At 39.2% G+C, this 25,674-nt stretch overlaps 1 protein-coding gene across 2 annotated transcripts in view; it reads left to right on the plus strand.

Moving 5' to 3' along the window:
- galnt17 (polypeptide N-acetylgalactosaminyltransferase 17) overlaps nt 1-25,674 on the plus strand; it is a 53,048-nt gene that overhangs the window by 7,603 nt on the left and 19,771 nt on the right. Inside the window, exons 2-6 of one of the 2 annotated variants that reach the window (XM_088079317.1) lie at nt 3,114-3,846; nt 3,937-4,306; nt 10,315-10,498; nt 17,376-17,542; nt 23,623-23,797. In XM_088079317.1, coding sequence (XP_087935443.1) covers nt 4,066-4,306; nt 10,315-10,498; nt 17,376-17,542; nt 23,623-23,797 — 767 coding nt within the window. In that variant the 5' untranslated portion in view covers nt 3,114-3,846; nt 3,937-4,065. The remainder of the gene's footprint in view (nt 1-3,113; nt 3,847-3,936; nt 4,307-10,314; nt 10,499-17,375; nt 17,543-23,622; nt 23,798-25,674) is intronic. The other variant, XM_088079318.1, reaches the window with a different exon arrangement.

Here is a 25,674-nt window from a genome sequence, read left to right on the forward strand (position 1 = left end):
AAATTAAAGGCCTTTATTTACCTGTACAAAACTCCTGCAACAAGTCCTAAAAAATCTTTGACCACTTATTTGAAATACTAAAAGATCAATCAAACCAGCACCAGAATCCTGTTGACCAGGACATGATGTTCAGTCCCAATAGTTAGTCACCTCACTGGTGAAAAAATTAGCTTAGTTCATAGTTTATGGAAAGCAAGCAAAGTGACCAGTTTGTGACCTGATGCCACAGAATGCTCCATCTGGGCTGACACCTTTTCAAAGATCCCTGCAAAAACAGAAAGTCTACTAATTTTATTTAGCATGAACTTTATACACCAAGTGAACAACTGAAAAGAACACTGGATAAAGCTTTAAGCTTTACATTAAATCCAAACCAGTCCCCAAAATGTAAAGTATACACAAGTACATCCTAAAAAAAGGATCAGTTAGTCATTTTACATACAGAGAAATTTATAACAAAACTACTACAACCATTTGACTATATTCATTGAGCTGTGAAATACCATATCTTCTGTCATAAAAAATACATTTTTATTTACTTTGGTCATAGTGAGATTCCACAGAATATAAAATGCAGCAATGGAACTCCAAAGCTCATGCACTCAAGTACACAAGTCCAAGTACCTTTGCAGATGTTTCTACATGCAAAAATAGGTTATAAAATACTGTGCTTTGGTATTTTAAACTACCAAGTCTATACAGTAGAGTGCATTAGTCAAAAAGCTGCTGTTCTACATTAAAATGCTGTTTACACCTTAAAACATCAAGAATCTAACTCTTCACCTCTTTACAAAACCTACTAATTTTACACTTAAAGGAGCAGTGTGTAGGATTTAGTGGCATCTAGTGGTAAGGACTGCAGACTGCAACCAGCGGAAACTTTTCCTGTGCACCAAATGTGAACTCCCAGTTAGGATCCCTTAAGTGTTCATCTTCAGAAGGTTTTAACTGGGAGCCAAATTATCAGCAGGGGTCTCTTCCTTTCCAAAACAAACGGACCAAGTGATTTAAACTGGTAAAAACACAGGATATATCAAGTTCATGTGAAAAAATCAACCTTTTTCTAATGCTGGTGGGCCAGCTAATTAAGGTGGCAGAAGTGATAAAGCAAAAAATAAACGTCCCTATGTAGAACCAGTAACTGGTTTGTCTGTTCTGGGCTAATGTAGAAACATGGCGGTGCAGCATAACGGACTCTGTGGATGAGGACCTTCTCCATATATTGGGAAGGTTGCTTTTGAACTGTAATAGGTTACAGCTTATTACTTACCCTGTTAAAAATGTAATAAGTTATGTAACTATTTTAATTACTTCTTTAAAGCAATGTAACTTATTACAATTGATTACTTTTTGATTACTTTTCTTACAAATGTTTTAAACAGGGTGATAAAACTGAAAAGACCTAAAAATGTGTGCATAAATGTTGTGCTCAGGTTTGTCTCAACGGCTCGGCTGACCCGCGTTGTACAAAAATATGCCAAAAGGCATTCCTGCCCTGCAGAAAGATTTAGAGCAACAAAGTGAATGCTTTATTCGACATAAAAACTTTTACTGAAAAGATTGTTTTCATATGTAACCCCTTTGTAATCACCAACAATTTTAATAAGTAACTGTAATTTAATGGCATTTTTTCCTCAGTAACTGTAACTGATTACAATGTATTTAGTAATAAAGTTACTGTAACTGGTTAATCCCCAACACTGCCTATGTAGATATAAACGGCTCATTCTAAGGGAATGAAGTTACAGCGATTCTTATTTTCAGGTGATTTCACAGTAAAGAAAACATACATGATATTGCATTCCTGTCAGTATATCCCCCCTAAATCCTTCACACTGGACTGTTAAGAAGATAGAACAATTACTAATCTAGTATTTTTATATGGTGGTGTGTTACTTAATCAGAAGTAAGAATCTTTCTTCCATCACTCATTAATTTCACCTGGCAAATGTCCTCTGGGGACAAAGTGAAAGCACGTCTTTTCCATGCAGGTGCTTTTATCTTTATTTTTTCAGTTTGATGTCCTGCAGAATACTCTCTCTGCCAGCTGTGTGAGAGTAACAACATTTCTTAACATTTTTTTAGTCTACTATAAAACTTCAGTAAAAGCCTAGTCCCTGTTAAACCCCCAGTCCCTTTAACTAGCCCTCTGTGGTGACACATTTTGACAAATAACGGCCTGTCTCAATTAGTAGCTCAGTCTGGTTGCCATGCAGTTCATTTTTATGGAAGTTCTTTCAATGTATAAAAACAGGTTATTGGCTAGCTGCTGTATATAACCTTAGTTAGCTGCTTAGATCACGCATACAATATGCATATATGTTTAAACTTTTGTCAATATGGACATACTACTCACAATGTTAGCTTGGTGAGGTTCTCCACAATTCGATCATTCAGTTAATATTACTGAAACTGTGAGCACTAAAAGAAGACACTATTATTGGCATAGTAAACGAGAAAGATGCAAAAACAGATCACAGATTTTTTTTTTATAAGTTAAGGGAAAATGTCCAGTGAACTATAATCATACTTATCATAATTATGTATTTAAATTATTTCACAGAATTAGTTTCATTTTTATGTGTTTTTTCCAGGTCATTTCCTGCTTTGTGTTTTTTGTTTTACTTTCCCTTGTTTGGATTTTTGAGGAAATTTTTCTTGTACTTTTCACAGATTTCTCGCTAACTTCTGGGTCATTTCTTCTTTTGTTGCTTAATGCTGTCTTCCCTATCTTTTTTTTTAAAAATTAAAATCAAGCCATTTTGCCCAGGTCTCAAAAGGTTGAATAAATAATTTGATTATATTTCCATCTTTGCTGAGCAATACTTTTGTGTGAAAGGAATTAAAAGCCCATCTCATATAGACACCTGTCCCAAATATAAGCTTATTGAGTTTGATTTAAGCAAATAATAGCCGGGGCTATTAATTGAAGTTTTACCATGTGTTAAACATTCCCCCCATGTGCTCATCTCTGTAGTGAGTGAAATAACAGTTAAATAAACTCTGAAACACATTTGAGTCTATCAAAGATCAATCAAGACCAGGCTGAACTTGTAGACTCAAGAGGCCCGTTGTGGGACAGTGTGAAATATTTGAATATTCTCTAAATGTAGATAATTGGCTGGCAGTGAGCAGACACCCCACCCACCACCCCCTGACCTGCTGTGAAGTAAAACGTCACCGGATCCACTCCACGTTTTTCCCTGCGCCCCTATTAAGCTCTGTGTGGGAGAATCAGAGGAAATAACAAGGCGCAACAAACAAGAAGGGCGTGCGGAATAACAGGAAAACGTCTGTATGTGCTGAGCGAGACAGAGAGGAGAAAATGTGAAGGAAAACGAGAAATCCGGACGTGTTTCTTTTCTGCTGCTGCTGCGTTCCCGGAGCATCATCTGCACCTCCACCGGCGAGGATGCTGCATCTCCTGAAGCGCTGCTGTCTGCTCACAATCTGTGCACTCTCCTGAATTACAACTCACTGTGAACCCTAACGGGTGGAAGATTACGTGCATAAAGGCTTTTTGGGGAGCAGAAAGGTTGAAGGAGGGTTTTTTTCCCCCGAGCATCTGCAAGGATTTTTTCCGCGCGCGGTCCTGCTCAGTCGCATCACTTCTGTTGGACGCAAAGGAGTAAAAAAAAAAAGACAGACTTGATCATCTCCTCACTGATAAATTATTTAGCAGTATCTGTTCTCCAGGATCAACATATGCTGGTGTCTTTGTCCCACGTCCTCCGTGCATGATCTTATTGGCTTGGAGTGGCGTTGACACGGATGAAAGCCGATGGCCAGGCGCCCCAAATTTCCTCAGAAGGGGGATGCAACCTAAAATAACACCGGTGCCAAATGGTAAGAGAGCATATTTATGACCAGTGACCATTGCACTTGATCAGGTTTTGTATTTCTATGAGGTGTAACCCGCTTGAATTCTCCCTGCAGCTTCCCGAGTCCTGAATCTGTGACACGTACGGCTTCTCAGGAGACTCTCCCCCCTCCTCTTCCTCCTCCGCCTCCACCTCCTCCTCCTGTCCCCCCGCCACTCGAAGCCCGGACATCGGCGACTTTTTAATGGCTTTTGTGTTCAGAAGATGGAGGGTCTTACTGGTGCTGAACGTGCTTGCGGTGGCGGGGTTCATGACTTACTGGGCTAGGTGCAACACGCGCAGCGTCCAAGCCGCCGGTCCGGAGGCTCCGGCGGACGGGAAGAGGCCCCGGGGCAACGGGACGGCGCAGGGGCCCAGCATCAGCCATGAGGTGCTGCTGAAGAGGCTCAGCTCGCTGGAGGATGTGGTGTACCGGCAGTTAAACGGTAAAGTGACATTTAAATTGAAATAACGGGTCAACCTGATTTTACTCAAGGAATCTGCACACGTTCTTTCTAATGAGGCACTGACATGAAGATGTGATAAAGTAGTCCGATGAGCTGAAACTTAACCTCTCACTTTGCGTTAACACCTGTCACAGTTTTTCTTTTTTAAAACTTGGCAATTTTTTTGTTTGTTTTTGTTTAAAAAATTCAGGTGATTTTTTTAAAAATACATTTTTGGAGATTTTTTTTTTTTTAACAAAAACTAGGGGTGATAATGAAAATGATGAATCCGTCGTTAAGAATTTAAATGAAATTCAATCGATTAATTGATAGGCTATGAATACAATTTTGCATCAAAATATATATAATATGTTGCTGCTTTGACTGGGGATAAAATGCATTTGGTATTGTTTGAAACAAGCAAAATTTTAATGTTGTGTTTGGTTTTTGTTTTTCAAATAACGAGCAATCAATTGTAAATTTGACCAATTAATCTATTAAGGAAAGTGCTTACAATAAGTAGCCCTTACAAAAAATTGGGGGGATTTTTTTTTCCTTAAAAATGTTTTGGCACAGAACATTGACATTTTCCCCCCAAATATTACCTGCCAAAATTACACCATTTATCACTGCCAAAAAAAATGTGGACAGAAAGAAGTCAACAGAAATTAAAATCCAGATAAATAGAAACTAGAAATGTGTCAGAAAAGATCAGAGGTGTATAGAAAGAGACTACCTCTAAACATGAAAACATCAAACAATAACTAAATCTTATCTTAAAATAGGGATATTTCATCAAAATCACTTTGCGCAGTGGCGACGGGTCTTTAGGGGCCTCCTGTTGCCAGGAGCGCTGTGCAAACAAGTCAGGTTCCAATTCATATTATTTGCGATAATTTATCAGCTGTGAATATATAGCCATCCCAATTTGCATATCATTTGTGTTAGTATTTTTAAAACAGTCAAAATACAATTCAGAAAACATTCTCGTTGATTATTGGTCCCTGTTCATCTAGTTTGCGTCCGCAGTAGAGCTACGGTGGCCGTGGGGTAAATGTAGGCCAGTCCCTCTCGCATCTATTATATTGAAATCGGGTGTTGTCTGTTGTACGTAAGAAAACGGTAATACGCATGCTCGGGATGTTGGTATACACTGTAAATCATGAAAATTGATTACACCTGGCGCAGACAGCCACTACAGCATCATTAAAGATTTCAGAGTTGATTGGCTAATATTTCAGAAAGGAGAGGATGGTTGGCTGTGAAGTTTGGCGCTACTGACATTAGCTGTGAACTTTAGCTTCAACGTCGGCAAGAAGTGAGATTGTGTAACTTGTAAAAATGAATCTGGAGCACAGGTTTGAAAGTCTTTATTTACAGGAGAAGTTGGAGCTATAGCGCCTGGGTGCCCACCTAAGGGACATTGTCCTTACTCAAACTGCGGGTAAAACAAATGTGGATTAACTTGGAGGGGTTTTCGAAGAAAAAGTGGCTAATGGTTAGCATGAAAAGGAAGGCACTCTGCTGTTTTCCCATGTCTGCGATGTGGTGGAGACAGCATCTGGTCGGGGACAGGTTTAAATTATTAAAACATCTTTTTGAGAGGATTGCGAAACATGAAAGCAGCGGGAGTCACCTGGACAGTGTGGTGAAAATGGGCTTACTAGTAAATGTCACTGCTCAAATTGACCCATTGAGCAGCCTAACAGACAGGTGGAGGAGAACAGATACGTGCTTTGTCAGAACTGTTTTATTGAACTGTTTGCTTTTCTAGCCATGTAGAGTTATTTGTATTGAGCTCAATTGTGTTGGTTTATGACAATGGGATATTGCATTCTTAATTAAGGCAGTGGTAATGTAACTTGTGTAATCTCCATTGCTTTCTCTCTCTCTCACTCTTTCAGTGTATGTGTACAAACATGCCACTCTGCACACTTTTGTTAAGAGTGTTGTTAGTGGAGCCACCACCCCTTGATATGTTTAAAATGATATGATTAAAAACAAACAAACACATCAGTAATGACAGTATTGTAATTTTTATAATATTTAGGGTATCAGTTGAAGTGGTTGGTGCCCCACCAATTTTTTACATACAGAAACGCTGCTGATTCCACATCTCATTTAAAATTTTGCTGAAAAATAAGGTGTTTGTGCACACTAGCACACATGATAAGAATGAAACACCAAGCTTTTTTTCAACTCCAGGACATTCAACTTTTAACTTTCAAACATAATGGGCCAGTTTTAAAATCCTAACAACTAATTTATGGTGGAGGAAGGTTCATGCATTTTCCTCAAATCACTCAGCGAGGCTCAAGGAAAAAATATTTTGAGCTTCAGAGGGTTAAAAAAAAAAAGAAGTCACATCCCAGTCACCCCTCTCTTCTGATAACAGTTCCTAACTGCACTTACAAGAGTTTAACTTGAAGATGATTTGGTGCATAACATTTAAACACAATCTGTAAAAATGTAAAGTTTTCGAAGTAACTGTTTCAAAAAACGTACAATTTTGTAGTTCCTGTGTAGAACATGTCATTAACTTAAAGTTAACTTGTATAGCTAAGTAGGAAAGATCATCAATAAAATATGAATGAATTTGCAATAAAACATCTCATTCTAAATGTCAGTTTCCTTTTTAATGGATGAAGCAAACTGATTAGAATGTGTTTTTTTAATTTCATTTTAAAATTTTGCTGCAAAAATGTAATTTATTCTAAATTTATTGGGAAGTTAGAATAACATGTTGCCATTCTAGTTTAGTTTAGTTTATTTTGGCCTTTTTTAAACCAGGGTTGAAAATTTAATTTTTTTTGTGCACCCGCCACTGTGGCTGGTGGATTCCAAAATCTGCCAGCCAGTCAGTAGATTACCACTGTTTTATTGGCTGGTGATCGAAGTAAATCTAGCAGCCACTTGCATTTTTTACCTGATTTTGGCAGGTGGCTGGTGCTTATTTCCAATCCTGCTTTCAACTGAAATACACGCACAAAATAAGAATAAGTCATGACTTTTGAAGCAGTGAAAACCTAAAAACTAATTACATGTATATTCTATGCATCCCAAAGTCCTAAAACATATATTCATATCCACTCACTGGTGTTCAAAAGTCAGTTTTCTATTTGTTAATCACCTATTTAAAAAAAAAATCCTATTTACACATGTTCAATTCCTTTTCAAAACTATCCCCCAAATTCACACCGTTGACTTTAACACATATTTGTTTTTTATTTGCTCTAATCTTTCTTTTTGAAAACATACAGGTTCCTCTTCGTTCATGCTGATTCGAACAACTTCTGGACACAGTCTGGAAGCATCTTATTTTTTTACTTTACACCTTAATTGTATAAGTGTTAAAGTCCACAGAATCTCTAAATTCAAGAGCATGTGAGTTCATAAATAATTTATTGTTTGGTTCAGGGTTTTTCCCCAAGAAACAAAACTGACAACATTTCCTTTTCGACTTTTCAAATTGACTAAAGATTATTTTAAAATTCTAAAAACAGATGACTATCTTTTAAAAAACATTTTCTAATCATTAAGTTTTGTACTGTCACTGAGGAACGATGTCTTTCCTCCATCAGGGAGGTTATAAGTCAGGGTGGGCAGCAGTGCAGTAGAAGTAATTCACCCCTGGAAAAATGGTCAAAACCTACAACTACCAGAAGCACTGGCTAGGAAACCAAAGGAATTACCTCTCACTATGACTGGCTTGTTACTTTCGTTAGTTGGATTGGTTAGGGTTAGGCAAGGAATATTAGGGTAAGCCAATCAGAGGCAGTGTAGGAAAGAATAAGGCGGGCCTTGGCTATCATAGAAAACACAAATTTATGCACCGGGGCATGGTTTGAGACAGGAAACAATATGGTGGCTGCTTGGTTACAAACAATTTTGAATTAAGCACTTTTACACGAGAGGGTGTCCTTTAACATTATTTGAGCATGACAGTGATGCGGTCAGGACCGAGGCGCTTGCACCGAGGTTCGCAAGCATCACTGCAGATTATTACCAACAAAATAAAAATGTATAATCAACATGTATTCATGTTTTGGAGCAATTACCTCTCAAAATAAATAACTTTTTGTAACTGTTATCTCTATTTACATGGAAATACACAGAATCCGACTAATTACTAGAAAACAATCAATCACGTCAGTAGAATCCTACATGTAATGAAACCAAGTTTACTTCTGTAGTTAGTAGGTCGATCCTTAGTAACGACCTGCAGACACGTTTTGTAGTCCATGTTGAGTCTGCTGACCAACTGGTGCTTACACTTTGTAGAGATTGTGGGGTTTCCCAAACTCAATACCAAAAGATATAAACACAGAAATGCTTAGCTTGCTCAGTCTGGTTATGACTAAGATATTTACTGACAAAAAAAAATCCATATGCAGATTTAATTACTTCATTTGCAAACTTTACTTGTATTTTAAGCTTGTAGCTCTGTGTCACAGCACAGCACACCAGGATGCCAGAGGTTGACAAACATTTCCAATAACTCAAAGCAAGGTAAAGTCCAAAAGTCAAAATTAATGAAAAAAGATTGTGGTGGTATCATCATTTCCAAAATTCACATCATGTTGTTATCTAACGAAATATTCTGCTTCATTCCCTCTTGATGGTGTTTAGCCTTCTCCCTGTGGTCCCAACCACTTAGCCTATATTTCCCATCATGCCTAGAACTGCACTGAGTAGTTTCTAGTTTGCAGTGAAGTTTTCTGTATTATGCTCATACACACAAATGACACTTTTTGTCAGTGTTAATAATGTGTCTGTTCAGAATATGCTGGTTTATGCTGGTTGTTGTCATCTTTGTGTTAGTTTATAGTTTACACCATCAGTGAGCTGGTTGTTACTTTTCATTTGGTCAGCTGTATTTTCATCCCGTTAGTGTTTCAAAATAAAATGCCTTTTGTTAACAACTGCTGGGATTCTGTCCACAGAGATGATTTGTCACAGGACTTTTATTTTGAAACAGAAGCAAGGAAGTTTTGAGGGAAACAGACATCTTTGTATTTTGTCATTTGTGACAGAGAGAAAGACTTTTAAACCGCAATAAAAGGTGGTATAGACTCAGTATAATCATCAAAACACCATTTTCACTGTCTGTTTCTACTGACAGCCACGCGGAGAAAAATCAGCGAGCCACTGTTCCTCTAGATGTGCTGTGGCTGACATACAGCTGAGATGTGCCTGACCAGCGCTGTTCTTGCAGGTGGCGTGGCTGCTGTAACCTGTTAACACAGACGCCGCTGTCACATGCTTTGTGTTGAGATGATATTTCAGGATTGAAGTACTCCAATGGTATGAAAATTCATGTTACAATGCTACTGTGGCCTTCAATGATGCGCCGTGTCACCATGAAACACAAGTAATCAGTGTTAATGTTTTTAATGCTTTATTTTTTCTGTGATCGGAGATTCGTCTGAGTTTTAAAGATATATATAGAGAGGGGGGTGGTTCTCTCAATCCACTTCTATACTGTTTGTGTCTGTGATGGACATAAGCAGTATAGAACAAAAATCGGAATCTGAATTTGAGCTGAGAGGTGTGCAGGGAGATCTAGGCGCTAGTAAGATTTACATATACTACCCAAACTGTTATAATACAAAGCCATTTGAAAATTTGCTATGTATATGTTTTATATAGGGTTAGGGTTTGTAGTTTTGTATAGTGTATTTTTCATCAGAGTACACAGGAACTATACTGACCTCAGAGTACTAAACTCCTGGAATAGGTCTGTTTTAGACGTCCCTGTTGTGTTAAAAGTATCCGTACCTCAGGTATTCTGTGTGAATCTGTGCCACCACTTTCCATAATGGGAACTCAGCTCAGACGTTCACCTGTTTTGACAGCCTCTGACTACACACTATGCTCATGTGAGTTTGGAGATGTGATGGGGAGGCAGGCTATCAGCTGTAAGCCACAGAGTGCGTTACTGAGAGGAGAGTGATTCAGCCACACTAAAGGATCTTGACATGTAATCTTCTCTTGTTTGCCTCGCCCAGGTCTGTCCAAATCTCTGGGCCTGATTGAGGGCTTCGGGGGTCGGGGGAAAGGCGGCCTCCCTGCCACGCTGCTGCCAGCTGAGGAGAGTGATGCTAAAAACCTGAGGGAGAAGTACGGCTACAACGCCTACCTCAGTGACAAAATCTCTCTGGATCGGACCATACCGGACCACCGGCCCAGCAAGTAAGTACATTAGGATTCATATAGTCATCAAAAAAACAAAAAAAAAAAATAAAATTTGCAGATAGCAATTGTCAGGCCAGTACAATTTTGGAAAGCTAAATATAACCTGAAGGTTTTGGAAAAGTCATGGGATTATCTTTCACAAACCTGTATAATAACACATGACGTTTTCACCTGCGGTGATAAATAGTGTCATTTTGCTGGTTTCGGGGCCAGGGGTTTGGAAGGCTTGTTTTCTTTAAAAATCACCAAAAAAAAATGCCCCAAAATGTTTAAAAAAAAAAAAAATCACAGAATTGTTTCCTCCTTTAAAATTTGCCAAAAATTATTAAATTGGAATTCAAATAAAAACAAAAAAACAACTATTTAAAGCTGGATGCATCTTGAAGCCATTAGTCCTTCCCCAGTGCTTAAAAAAAATGTTGTTTTTTTTTGCATCTCCCCCTCATTAATAATGAACAGTCCCTAAGTTATATTTAAGTATAATTTTCTAATCATGTTCTGAATTCCTAATTTGTAATAAGTAATTATATATTTAGAAAGACTATTTAAGAGTATTGATGGTCGTTTTAGAGAATGCATGGTCTTCAAAGATTGCCTTGAAGTCATGGAAATGTCATGAAAATCATGTCATGGAAAAATATTGTTAAAAATGTGTATGAACCATGGTACAGGTCGATAAATTTCACTTTCAAGGTTTGTTTTGTTTGTGGTCCTATCAGTGTTTTAAAGTGACATTTAAATAATTTATCAGCAATTGTTTTATTGCAACTTTTTTATCTGTAGAAAGTAGTTCCGACATTGTGCTCTGTCCATTAACCAGACAAACCGTGATGCTGTTTATTTAAAGCCATGTTGCTGATGAATTATTTAACTGGAGCATAGCGATAGCTCAGGCAGAGCACTGAAGTCTCACTTACATCAGCTGATTAGCATCAGCTGTTTCATTCATGCTTCATGATAACTCTCAGCTGTGTGTTAATCAGTGGCCTCGTCACGTCCAATCACGTTCATGCAGGTATATAATGTCGTCATTATGAGCCGATAGTGTATATCTCACTATTACTCTGCTGCTCATAACAGCTATTCCATTTTCCTTGTGTTATATTTTAGTTGTTTTTTTTTTTAAAGGGCCATTTCAGCCAAAAGTAGAAAAAGAAAACATATTTTTCCCTTCACCAGTAGTTCTTTTTAAAAAAAATTTGTTTTGATTGTTTTGGTTGTAGTTGCCAACTGTTGGAGATATCGATCATTTCTCTCCAAGTTAATGGAACTAGATCGCAGTCAGGCTTCTGGTGCTAAAAACAGCAGAACGCCACATCAGTATCTCTTTCCAGAAATCGTGACCTGGTCACTCAAGATAGTCCACATACCTTGTTGTGAGCAGTTTCATGTAAGAACTATTTTCTTTCTAATGAATTACACCCACCAACCGAATCACAGCACAGAAGGAAGTGTGCATCTACGGCTAGCTCACCTCGCACCACTGAGCTAGCTAACCTTACAGCTCAGCCGAGGAGGACGTCATACATTTTAATATCTCACACTTTGAAGGGTGTGAGCCTGTCGTCTATAAGTAGATGCACTTCAATCTCAGTGAAACGGCTGGCAGGTGTAGTTCGACAGACACTCGCCACAAAATGGCGGTGGATAAATATGACGCTTATGAGTTGTAGCACAAGCAAGCATTTCAATAATCCAGGAAACAAATGCTTAGCTGGTGGGGTTAGTGGATGTGGATGAAACTGCAACTGCACCTTGCGTAGTTTGCCAAAATTTCGAGAGCAAGGCGGATATGCAGGGTCATTTTTCATAACAATTAACTAAGTCTTTGTTGTTGTATGATAACTGCTAATAAAGCAACTTGTGTCCGGAAAAGTGAAAACTGAGTTTGGTTAAGTAGATTTCTGACCCAGCTAAATTTCACCTTCGATGTTAAAGGTCCAGTTTGTAAGATTTCGAGGAATTTAGTGGCATCTAGTGGTGACGACTGCTTATTGCAACCAGCTGAAACTTCTGCTGCGTAGGATTCCTCCAGTAATCATTGTTCAGGAGGTTTTTACTGGGAGATGAACGATCTGCAGAGGTCTCTTCCTCTCTAAAACTAAAGGACCAGATCATTTTATCCAGTGGCACAATGGAGAGTTAGGGCACCCCATGTACAAAAGCAATGTCCTTGCCGTAGCCACCTTGAGTTCGCTTCCAGTTCGTGGCCCTTTGCTGCGTGACATTTCCTCTCTCTTCCCCTTTCACACTTAAATTATGTCCTGTCCATAATGCCTCCCCCCAAAGAACAAAACAAAACAAACAAACAAAAAAAACACTGAATAAAGCAGTTTCATGCTTTAAAATCAGTGTTTCTGAGACACTGTTTGTCAAATCAGTGTTTTTCCAATGCAGTTTGGGGCTGCTAACTACGATGGCCAATGCAAAATTGGGAATGCCCCTATCTAGAGTCAGTGTTTGGTTTGTCCATTCTGGGCTTCTGTAGAGACATAGCGGTGTACCATGGCGATGCTGTGGACAAGCACCTGCTCCCTGTGTAGATTAATATAGATCATACAGATCATTCTAAGGTAACGAAAACACAATTTTGATTTTTCAGGGGATTATAAACTAAAGAAAATATCTGCCATTACTGCCAATATATCCCACTAGATCCTACACACTGAACCTTTAAACGTTTGGATGGACGTTGTGCATACACCACCCATAGAAAAGTCCAAAAGCATGCTGAAGTGTAGGCAGCAGTCACCATTTGCAGTGCACATGTAGTGTTCATTGGTGTGCACTTCACCTGTTCTTTCAAAGCTTAATCTCCCTCTTTCTCCCACTCTGCCTCTTGCTCTCATATTTGAAGAACTTGCACTATCAGGCTGGCTATCGATCTCATGGGCACGCAGGTCTGACTGCGCGCGCACACACACACACACACACACACACACACACAGGCAGTCTTTGTATTAGCAGGCGTAAAAGCTTTTCAGAATTGTGCCTGCACATCATTAATGTATGTGCACATCCGTGTTTGTGTCTGTGAATGCGTGTGTGCATCAACCCGTGCTCTCGCTCTGTGCAATATGTCGTATCTGCATGCATGGCGCAGGTTTCCTCTCCATAAATGCTCCGTTAAATAGTCTGTCTCTGGCGCACGTTGCCTGTTAAGTGAGTAACAGCCCATCTATTTGAATGTCAGTGATGATGAGAAAGCCCTCGGCCCGTCGCTGCCACCAGCTGTGTGTGTGTGAGTGTTTTGGGGGTGGTGGAGTGGAGGGATGAGAATCCAGAGCTCTCATTTGTCACTCGGGGGGTCTTTCATGTTGCCGGGATCAAAGTGGCGTGTGAAGCGTGTTGGGGTGTGATATCCTCAGGCTTAGCAACAGCGGGTAAGCTGGAGTCTGAGGAGTCCGCTATGTTTGGCTGAAGGTCCTTTCACACCAGGCATACTCAGTTTGATTTGCTTGGGGGCCACTTTTGCAAAATTACAGGAGGCCAAGGGCCAGTCGCAGCAGCTCTGTACATGTTTCTATGATTTTAGGACGTTTCTAGGATTTTAAGATATTTGTATGATTTTGGGATGTTTCTAGGATTTAATGACGTTTTTTTTTTAGGAATTTAGGACATTTCTAGGATTTCAGGACTTCTTTTTCAGATTTTAGGACATCAGTAGCTTAGCTTGGACCTATTTCAGGGGTTGCAGAGGATTCTCCACTGCCACTTTTATGATAAACAAGCTCTATTTTGATGTGGTTTTATGCACTCTAAAAGAACAAAAATAATTCCCAGAGTGGATCACTTCATTTTTATTGTGAATTAGAAAATGGTTGGGGGGCCACCTGGCACCCTATCAGGGGCCAGATTTGGCTTGCGAGACATAAGTTGAGTGTCACTACTTTACACTGCAGAGCCGGAGGTGGCTGTGAAACCATAAGCAGTGGGAAAAAGACACGTGGGAAGAAACAAAGATCAAATATAGAACTGCGAGCATTCTAAAGAAGAAACATTGTAGTCTTTATGATGTACTGTAAATCTGCTTTTCAGGGATATTGCAGTTATAGGTGCAACTGATTTTAGCTTATTGTCAGTACTGACATATATTGGCTGATCAGTAACAAGAAGCTGCAGTACAGAAATGAAGAAAAGAAGCTGGGCTGACTCGTACTCTCACACTTGTAATGTGTAATGTGTAATGTGGCAAGTTCACACTCTCACACTTCATTATCACTCATGCTGCTCCACACTGCTGTTACTGGTTACACTGATCTGCACCATCCCTGCCCCCTCCTGTTCTTACCTCCTCATTACCATAATTGCTGTGGCGTCTCTTGCCTTTGTACATTATGTTCATATATTCCGTATTTTCAGTGTGATGTGTAGCTGCTGGGTTTTTCTCTGCAGACCCCTTGGGGCTTTTTTAAAACACACTGTTGCAGCTGACGCTTGGTTCCATTTGGGGAGCTTCTTCAAACACAGTGCCTTTTCTGTAACTGTGTGTCCTTGTGTTATAAAATAGTCCTAAATTCTTTGAATGCTATGTTTCTGAATGAGATATATTTATAGCATGTTTGCAATATTCATAATAAACGACTTTTTCTTCTGAAAAGTTTCCATCAAATATCTTAAAAGGGAAAATAAAAAAACTTTCATGAAGTCTCATGGAAATGTTTGATTTATTATAGAATAGCTTGTAATTAAAGTTAAAGCTGGGGCAGCTGGGAATCTAGAAAAGGCAAAAATAAGGCAAAAGAATTTGAAAATACTTCTGTAGCTTTCCTCTCTTTGTCCTCCCACCAGAAGACCATGGACATATGCTTATGCTTTATGAAGTAACCCCGTGTTTCCAATTCATTAATTTATTTAATCCTTTTTCATTGTAGAGTTGCACACAATGCATTTACTCAGCCTCTCCTTTTTTCTCTCTTTTCATCAGACCACAAATGAGACACAAATTAGAAAGCCAATGTTAGCCACCCTACCGTCCTTCTGCCTTGCTTCCTGCTGCTGTGGACTACTTCCCCACAAGACAGGAGACATCTTCGTTTGGCGGCTGTAGGGACTCAAATTCAAACAGCAAAATCTCTCAGTGTCAGGTCTCACAGCGGTCTGGTGGCAGTGGCTCAACTGTTAGCTGATACAGCGGGAAGTTGGGGCTCTCTGGTCCCCCAAAACTGCTTTTTTTTTTGCTGACTGGATTTGAGATTCTGCAGCTGCTAACTTAACCCTCCATCTCCAGAGCTGCTGCCCGCTCTCCTCTCAGCAAAGTGGTCTGTAGCAGCGGGGAGTGAGGCGGAGAACACAATGTAAATCGAGGTTCTAGCTAGTGGTTGCTACATAAACATGATCTTGAAGGCACAGCCATGAGCCTTTATCTCCAGTTAGCAGAAGGCTAAATTATTGGCAACTATTAGCAACTAGGGTTGGGCAATATAAAGATATTTTATTGTATCGAGATATGAGACAATATATATCGTCTTAGATATTGCATGTTATATTGGGATATGGAATAAGTGATGTTTTTTACTTATTTTAAAGGTTGCATTACAGTAGAGTGATGCACTTTTCTCAACTTATCAGGCAGTTCTTATTGTTTTAATACTTACCTTTACCTACTTAATCAGTATATTGACATTTCTAATAATTATTGATCAAAATGGAATTGTGTTAATATTTTTTTAAAAGTACCAATAATTATTCCTACAACATTGACACTTCAAAGAGGGACTTTGGGAAAAGAAAATGTATAATGTTCAATTCTGTCTCCCAGTTCTGGCATTAATGAAGTGCTTTTGAGGAGAATGTAAAATTTAGAAATATATATTGTGTATCAAGATGTAGTCGAAAATTATCACAATATAATTTTCAGCCCATATTGCCCAGTCCTGTTAGCAACAGTAGCAGCTGAGCTGATGTGGTCAGATAGATGGCTGAGAGGAGAAGCAGAATGCAGAGTAAGTGAATGCAAACTTTCAGACCCAGCGCCATGGATGATTAGGTTTCACTTTAACTGTGCCTGCTGTTCTGCTTCTCTGTCTGTGACAACAGTGTGCTTGACACTCTGAGAGAGTGTGGTGCAATGAATAACTGCATGGAAGACCTTTATATATTTCAGTTGTGGCAAAAAATCTGTTTGTGGCGACAGATGTTATAATGATGGTGGCTTTCCACTAATAAATTCATGTGTGGGGAACCCTGAAGGCTTTTACTGAAGGGAGGTGCAAGTGCATCTGCAATTGTAGAACAGCAAATAGCAACACCCTCTCTCTGACAGACAGATAAGCTATCCATTCATTTCATTCAATGAAATTAATTAGATGATTGGACAGGCTTATCATAGGCCTGTTACAGCCACTGATATTTAATTTTTGTCTTTTTTTTTTCAGAGTATTTCCATTTATTGCTCGTGATTGCTATCAGGTTGCAAAGAAAATTTTAAAGAAATGTAACAAAAAATGCCTTTAAAATAATAATAATTCTAGCTTTAATTTCACATGGAAAATAAGATTATTGATTCAAGAATTTAGATAAGGAAAAGGAGACATGTAAAGGAAGGTGTTTCTTCTCCCACTCTCTGAGCTAAAGCCTCACCCTGCCTCTTTCCTCTTCATTAGGGCTGTTTAAACAAAACAGCCTCCTATCTGCAGCAGACACACAGTGAATAGGCCAATGTGGTTGGTTGAACAGGAAGCTGCATGTGGTTCGCCTTTCAGCCTTAGCAAACAAGATGTCAGCAGCTCCGTGGAGGCAGTTTGGTCTTTTTCAGCAATGATGGAGGCTGAGTGGAGCGTGCAAAGCCTAGAATGTAGGCTTCACATGCAGGCAGGCATGGAAAGGTTTTGTTTTTACAGATGGTGTGGTGTGTTTGCATGTCTCTGTGCAGATGCAGAAAGGTCAGCTACCCGAGAGACCTCCCCCAGATCTCCCTTATCTTTATCTTCGTCAATGAGGCTCTGTCAGTGATCCTGCGCTCAGTCCACTCAGCTGTCAATCACACGCCGGCTCACTTGTTAAAAGAAATCATCCTGGTGGACGACAACAGCGATGACGGTCAGTAAAAAATGGAAGATTTTCTTTTCCAAATTGCAAACAAGTGATGTTTTACTTCCTCTGATTTGAGTCTGTTGTAAGCTAAAGACAGTATTTGCCCGTAGAGGCAGATGAAGAGAGTACAGAGCAACAGGAGGCTGAAAGAAGGCTCCCAGCAGGCCTCTTGGTTTGAAACATGGCCTGTGCTCTCCTGACAGTCACAGGGGGAATCAACAAACCAAAAGTCATGCAATCAGTCAGTGTCCTTGTAATAATTTGTTTTAATATTGTGCATTAAAAAAACGGCACTAGAGTTACAGAAATAATTATTAGTTTGTATAGGGGGTTTTGTGATGTAGAGGTTTCAATCATAAATGTGATATTTAAAAAATATTATTAATATCATGCAAATAATACACATATGATGATATGGTGTAAATAATTCAGCACTTCTTGAATAATTTCCACTTCTTTTTATTCTTTCATTTTCTCCCTCTACACCTATACCTACACTTGTATTTAGAATTTTACAATAAAACTTCAGTTGAAAGCCCAGTCCCAATTAAAGACCTTTTAATAGCCAAGCTTGGCTACACATTTTGACAAACAAATGCAGATCTCAGTTAGACGCTGGGTATTGTTGCTGTCAAAGCTGCAAAGCAGTTCATTTTTATAAAAGTTCTTTGGATTTAAAACGTCTCAACACCCCTCTGATCGTCAGCTATCCACTTGAGCTAATGTTGATTGGCCTCATAGACTGTTTACATACATAAATATCTAAACTTTAGTTAATATGGAGATGCACATCATTAGCTTGGTTAGATTTTCCACATTCCTTTTACTGAAACCATGAACTGCAAAGAATTCATCCAGATATGCAGGCACTGTGAACAAGAGAGACGGAAAAAAGGTGGTGACTCCTTACCTCTGAAGCGTGCAAAACATCGGGTGCATTGACTGCATAAAGATGGACAACGCTTCCCCACTTACTTAAAAGATGTTGAAGTGAAGCTAAAATATCCGGGAATTCTCACCAAAAAAAACATCCGACCAATCACGAGCAGCCCCAATGAACATAGATTGATAGATGATTGATTCTTTATTGTCTGTCTCGAGTAAAAACAGAAATTCATCTTTAAAACAGCTCAATGAAGCATTAAAACATAACTAAGAACCATACCTAGGCACACTGACTAAAACACATTCAACAACAGTTTTAAAAAAAGTGCTGTCTATGTGTTCTTATTAAGGGCAGTTATTGCAGATGGGATGGAGGTTTTTTTTAAATGATTTTCCGGGGATTGCCTGATGGCAGCAGCAACGCTGTCATTCATGGCGGAAAATCCCCCTTTTTAACATTAAATTATAATTACACCAAACTTATAAGAAAAAATGATGACCTGAACCAACATCAGCACGATGCGAACTATCTATAATGAAAGAAACATCTTTGGAAAACATTAACTTGACGTGTGCTTTGAGTTTTTAGTTTGGCCTATGTCTCATTCACCATAAGGAGGGGGTGAGCTTCATAACCTGTACTGCAGCCAGCCACCTGGAGGCGATCCAGATGTTTTCGCTTTACTTTTGGGAGCTTTCATGTAGTCAATCATTATATATAGTCTATGGGTCAAGGCTTAAACATACATACTTTGAATATTTTGGGGTTTGAATTCATCAGGAACACTCCTGGAAAGCTACAAACTGATAGAAAAACCTCAACAAAAATGAAAAATAATGGAGCTGCTCTTTAAGCCCCCTTCACAATGACTAACAAAACTTTCTGCTTATGGACAAATGAAGAAACTGACTAAACATCTAAACACACAGGGTCCAGATACATTCATTTACACGTTAATTTAATTATTCAACGGAATCCTAATCCTCATTTTATTTTAAAGGAGTGTTTGTATAGTTGTATCACATCTGTTGCATAAAAATAGTATGCAATATGCTATACAAATTGGAATCAAAACGCATCCAAACCCTGCACGTATGTTACACATGAACATGCTGATGTGTTGCTGTTGAGACAAAAGTATCAAACTTGTCATATGGCTTCGTTGGCTTGACAAGGTATGAGCGTCTCCTTGACAAAAGCTGTGGTCATTGCTTTTGAGGAGCAGCATTTGCTGAGGTGACTGATGGTGTCGAACTTTCGCAGGTCAGACAGGCGGATAGAGGCGGAGCACCACAATTGAATGTCATGGGAGAGATGTCCCCGTCTTATTTATTGGGCAGGGCTGCCAAACCGGGCTTTGTGAGATGAGGGGACAGAGAGAGAGAGAGACGACGGGCGGGGAATGAGATGAAGCCAGGCAGAGCAAAAAGGAAAGAGGAAGTACAGGAAAGATAAAGAGCAAAGGGTGTCAGAGAGAAATTAGAGAAGAAGGGATGAAGCTGAAGGAAGAAAGGAAAGATATAGGAGTGAAGATGGCTGAGGGGTTTGAAAAAAGGCAAAGTGAAAAGGAGAAATAGAGATGAAGAGGCATCAGAGAATGAAAGGAAAGGCTGAAAGAGCAAACCAGGCTATTAGAGAGAGTGGCAGAGAGAGAGAGAGAGAGAGAGGGAAAGGAGGAGAGACAGAGGCTCTAAGATAAATGAGGTCGGACAGACAGGAAGAGAGAGAGAGCAAGACAATGGATATCCAGAAGAAAGAAAGAGAGGGAGCAGTCTGACGGAACAGAAAGCAAAGACAAATAACGAGGAAACGGGAGGAAAGAGATGAGTCAAGGCTTTAGAGGATAATGCTGCAGTTATTCTATTCCTCTTATTGTCAACAAATCTCATGAAAAGACTAAAATCCACAAAGCATTTACCTGTCACTCAGTGCTTTCCTGCCTCCCATTCTGCCTGTTTCACTCAGCACCCAAGCCCCTTTGGTTTCTACTTAAGACATCTGCCTTTTTTTTATTTCACAATCGGTGAACCTTCAATTATTTGTTTATTTGTTTTTTAAGAAAAAGTTTTAATACTTTTCTGAAAGACATGGGCAAAGTTTCTTTGTTTACTTTTAGCAAATGTTTTTGTTTTGTTTTTTTGTTTTTATGAAAAGGCTTAACCCTTTTCCAAAAGAAATGGGCCGAGTTTTTCTTTTAGCAAATGTTCCTTAAGCAGGAAATAGTGAACAGAAATTGTGCATTTATTGGGGACTAGTTTCTGCTGCAATTCTGGTGTTTTACAACCTGGGTCTCATTTGTGTAGTGTTGTGTATTTTTCCTACAGGAGAAACTTCCATGTTAATGGCTGAGATTCTGTCTGATGACACACAAGCACTTTGGTGATCAGACTGCTTTTAAACAAACTCTTGGGGAGGCAATATTTTTTTATTTTAAAGAAAACAAAGGCAAACAGTAAAAGTATCACCCAGACTGTCCAACGTAAGAAAGATTACAGTGCACATAATGATTGGAGGTCAACCGATATTGTTTTTTTAGGGCTGATACCGATCATTACTGGTTTAATGAGACTGATTACCAGTATTTGGAACCTAAATGCATTCCCAATAAAAATTAAATTGGAATATAACAAACTCCAACACAAAACTTTGTTTTAATGCCTTTAGCATTTTTTTTATTAAAAACTGAAACTTTTAACAACATATGCAGCAAGTTCCCAGCAACTTTTTTTGAATAAAGTCGAGTGAAAATGTAAATAAAAAATAATACAAAGTACAAAAATAGCCCCTTGACGTTTTACAAAGTAACAGTTCCTCTCATGCTCACACTTTCTCTGCGCATATTGTAGACTGCCTTCCCTGCTGTTGGTTGGCCAAAGTAGTGCACTTTTGAATTAATTTATTTTATTGGCAATCATTAAAATAAAATGCACATGCACATACAATAGCAAAATACCAAATATCAGCCCTTATATTCGGCCAGGCTGATAATCTGTCAACCCCTAATGGCGATCTCTGTGGACGAGGACTTATTTAGAAAGAAACAGCTCATTCTAAGGTAACAATAATACGACAGTTTTTATTTTCAGATGATTTTACACCAGAGAATACATACTTAATATATTTCATTCATGCCAATATTTCTCCCTAAATCCTACACACTGGAACTTTAAAATAAGTGTGTGAGGAAGATGTTAAAAGCCACCGCCACTGCTCCTCTCCTCTCTCTCACTCGACATTGCTGCTTGGCTGAGAGCCAGCTATCCATCACAGAGGGGAAGAGACTGCAGCGGCGCAAAGGGCGAGGCATGCAAACATATAACACTCACCACTCTCACTGCCTGCACGAGTCACCTGGCTCCGTGGCCTCACACTGCACACACTCGAGTGTCAGTGTGATGTGATGTGTGTGTGTGCATGAGAGAGAACACACAGCATGAGAAATGAGCTGGTGATCAAGAGTGTGCGTGAGCAAGCGAGAAATGAAAAGAGGCAGAGAGACAGATGGAAAACACAGAGAGCATGAGAAATGTGTTTTTGTTTAAGGGAATTTTTAAGTGTGTGTGTGTGTGTGTTTGTGATGCAGCGGAAGAGAGGCTGCAAGTGTTTGGGGTGGGGGTGGGGGGCTGTTGAGTCGATTGAGAGATCAAAGGTGGAGCAGTGTGTGACGCTCAGAAAGCAACAGACTGTGTTTACTGTTGTTTGGAGTCTGCTGGAGCTCAAAATGGCACCGCAGGGAACAGAGGGAGAAGATTTATGTCATCTCTCTGTTTCTGTGCGTCATTGTCATCATGTCTGTCTCTTTATTAAAAGAGATTTTTGGTTGGTTATTTATCAGGCCTTGATATTATGGCAGTGTAATTAAACAGTGACAATAGTGGGTGTACAGAGCCGGGGTGATCTTTGTCAGCACTAGAGGAGCGATTATGCCGTTATCATCCTAAACTGGGATCATAATTATGTTAAAGCTATTTATCTTTAGTGACACCCTACCTCACTTTTTTACATTGGGTTCCTATGGTCATGAACTTCCGAGGAAAGGTTATGAAAGGTTTCAAGGCTTGGACATGGTTTGGAATTAACAAAAATGTTTTGGAAAAGTTTTTCATTTGGGAATTAATTGGTTAAACTTTGAGACAGAGAAGTGAAGTAAATGTTCCATCAGATAATAGAGACAGATGTGTTTATATTTATTTATTTGTGTGTGTGTGTGTGTGGTTTTTTTTTTTCATTCCTATGAAATTTGCTCAGTGCCGCATGGAGCCAAAAAGCTGTCTTTTTGCGGTATAAAGTACTTGAATGACTGGTGCAGCTGCGGCTTCATTGGGAGCATAGAGCAGGCACATTAGGGACTTACAGCAGCCGAGGGAAGCCAAAGTCTGCCAGGTGGCTGACCTCCAGTGTAACATTTTGCTCCCTTGAATGGGAATAAAATTTAACCTTGCAGCTCTTTTGGACTCCCCAAAGTTTATCGGCCAAATGGATTGAATCCTGATCTTGAAACGTCATTTCGTGTGGGCTGTGATGCGCAAAAAAAATGTTTCCACTGTTTTACAGATGTCGCCATACAGGTTAACAGGAATCAAGTCTTTTTGGGCCCCTATGGCATCATGTGAGGGACCCCGTAAATTGCAGCACCACTGTTCTGGCCACTGCAAAAATTGGCTTCAAAGCCCAGCACACTTCATGGGCCAGGTTTATATGGGCACATACTGTATGTACTGTATGGCTCCAATAGACTTTTTTTAAGTCATGGGATGCTAAATATGCCTCCAAAGTTTTATGGAAATGTTTCGCCATTTCTGATGCATGTTTCATGAGTATCAGAGCACCTTTATCCCCTCAAAAAGGCAATTCATATGCATAAACAATAGTCACTGCTTGCATTATAACACATTCCTTGCACCGTTTTCTGATCAGGCCGTATTAAAAATGTTAAATGTGCAACATCTCCTCATTCATTTATCAGTAAACGTCTTTGTTTTGCAAAATAATTTAAAAAACTTTACCGGTAGCCTGTAGAGAAATGATATATTCTTTACCCCCTTCATTTAAGAGGTCAAAGGTCAGAGTTGGCTACTTTCATATGCTGTTAAAAGACACATCAGCGAGAAGGATGATACTGGGATCTCTGATATAAGGAGGGTCTCTCTAATCATCACCTGTTCTGTTCTGTGTGTAATCTTTGTTGTTCGGACTGCAGAACAGCTGAAAGGACCACTGGAGGAGTATGTGAACAAGCGCTACCCCGGCCTGGTGAAGATCGTCAGGAACCAGAAGAGAGAGGGACTGATCCGAGCCAGAATCGAGGGCTGGAAGGTAGCTACTGCCGAGGTGGCGGGATTTTTTGACGCCCATGTGGAGTTCACTCCATCCTGGTGAGTAAAACTGGCATTTTAAGATCCCCTTTCTCTCTTCTTGGGTAAAATCAACTTCAATTGGCAACATTTATGAATAATATTTAGTATCCTAAACCAAACAGAGTTGTTATTGCTGTTATCTAATCACGAGTTGTAATTCAATGCGTCTTACACTATGTATCACTTTTATAAGAAGGTTAACAAAGTGCTTTATAGAATCATTGAAGGAGAGGACAGAGGACAGCAGAAGCAGCGTAAAACAATGACACAAAAGTAATTTCACACCTGAGAAGTTTTAAGATAAGGAGAGGAGGAGAAGGGTAGAGCTGGTAGAATCAGGATTAAAAGATACACTGCTGTTTCAAAGTTTAGAATCAGCTCTTACATTTATGTTTTTCCTCTTTTCTTCAATGATAACTGTTTATATGGAGATAAGAACAGTATAATTCTGACATCGAATTTATTATTCATGTTTGAAATAGTTTTGGCCCCAAATGATAAAAATTTGAAGGTCTGGTGTGTGGGATTTAGGGAGATAAAACAGTAGGAACTGAATATAATATATATATTTTCTTTGTGTATAGTTACCGGAAAGTAAGAATCGTTGTGTTTTTGTTACCTTAGAAGGAGAGGAGAGGAGATCGTCATGTTCCTGCGGTAGCCCACAACGGACAAACCAAACACTGGCTCTAAATAGGGACATTTGCTTTTTCAAATTGGCCACCATAGTCAGCAGCCCCACTTTGACGAGATGAATAGTTTTGAAAAACCTAACATGAAACTGATTTATTTAGAGGTTCTACCAGTTTGAATCACTGGGTCTGTTTGTTTTGGAAAGGAAGATCTGTTTCTTAGTTGAAATAAAAAACAACCAATGAGCACTATGGGGGGGACTAATGTCACTGTCAGGCTGTTGTCAAGCCATGTGTCAGAACCACTGAGGAGTAAACGACAATGGCATCGGCTATTGACTAGATAGACACTGCTATCAAGGCGGTTCTAAACCAACATCTTCTCAAAAACGCTCAGTATCGTAGTTTGTTTTTACTTCATTCTGCTCCACTCTTAAAACCCCGGCAGAACATGTATGTTGGCATAGTTACGCATCAGTGTGGACTTAAAATGGCATTAAATTCAGGTGGATATGTTGGTATTTAGTGATTGGTAAGGGGAACTAAATTCTTCTACTGTAGGAAAATTGGTTAGCGTTGAAGTAATGTCAGACTGAAGATGAAAGAGTATAACAACTTGACAATTCTGTCTGATGTCATTCGAGATGAAGACCAGAATTACTCACATTGGTCTCAATTCAAGAGTGAACTGAATAGAGAAAATAAACTTGTAAAAAGAGAGAGATGACTGGTTGCTCTGTAGATTATTATCAAACGTAAGTCAAAAACGTGTCTGCTGCTCATGGAAAATGGGAACCAACAGAATAAAAAGGAAGGAAATCCAGGCAGCCAAAAATGTGAAAAACGAGCCTTTACTATGGTGACAAAATCATTACAAAAGCCACTACTGGTCTTCTTTGAGATTAAAAAAAATAGCGGTGTAGGTATGGCCCTACTTACTTATTATATAGTTGCAGGAATCAATAGGAAGCCATTATGTGACCCAGATGATGAAATGACAGAATAACAGAAATATATCATAATAACAAACTATAATGACAAAACAAAGAGAACATGAACATAAGTATATATGTATATGTGTGTGTGTGTGTGTGTGTGTGTGTGTGTGTGTGTGTGTGTGTGTGGGTGTGTGTATGTGTGGATATATGTAACATCCATAAAATACGTTGACTGTGAAAAAAGTAAGAGACAAAATGCAGAAAAGATGTAAAATCAATGTCCTCATTGAGAGAAAGTATAATAATGAATTAAAACAGGCTTTTT

This window comes from Plectropomus leopardus, chromosome 6, assembly GCF_026936395.1.
Source record: "Plectropomus leopardus strain MGB_pleo_1.0 chromosome 6, ASM2693639v1, whole genome shotgun sequence".
Taxonomy (NCBI): Eukaryota; Metazoa; Chordata; class Actinopteri; order Perciformes; family Serranidae; genus Plectropomus; species Plectropomus leopardus.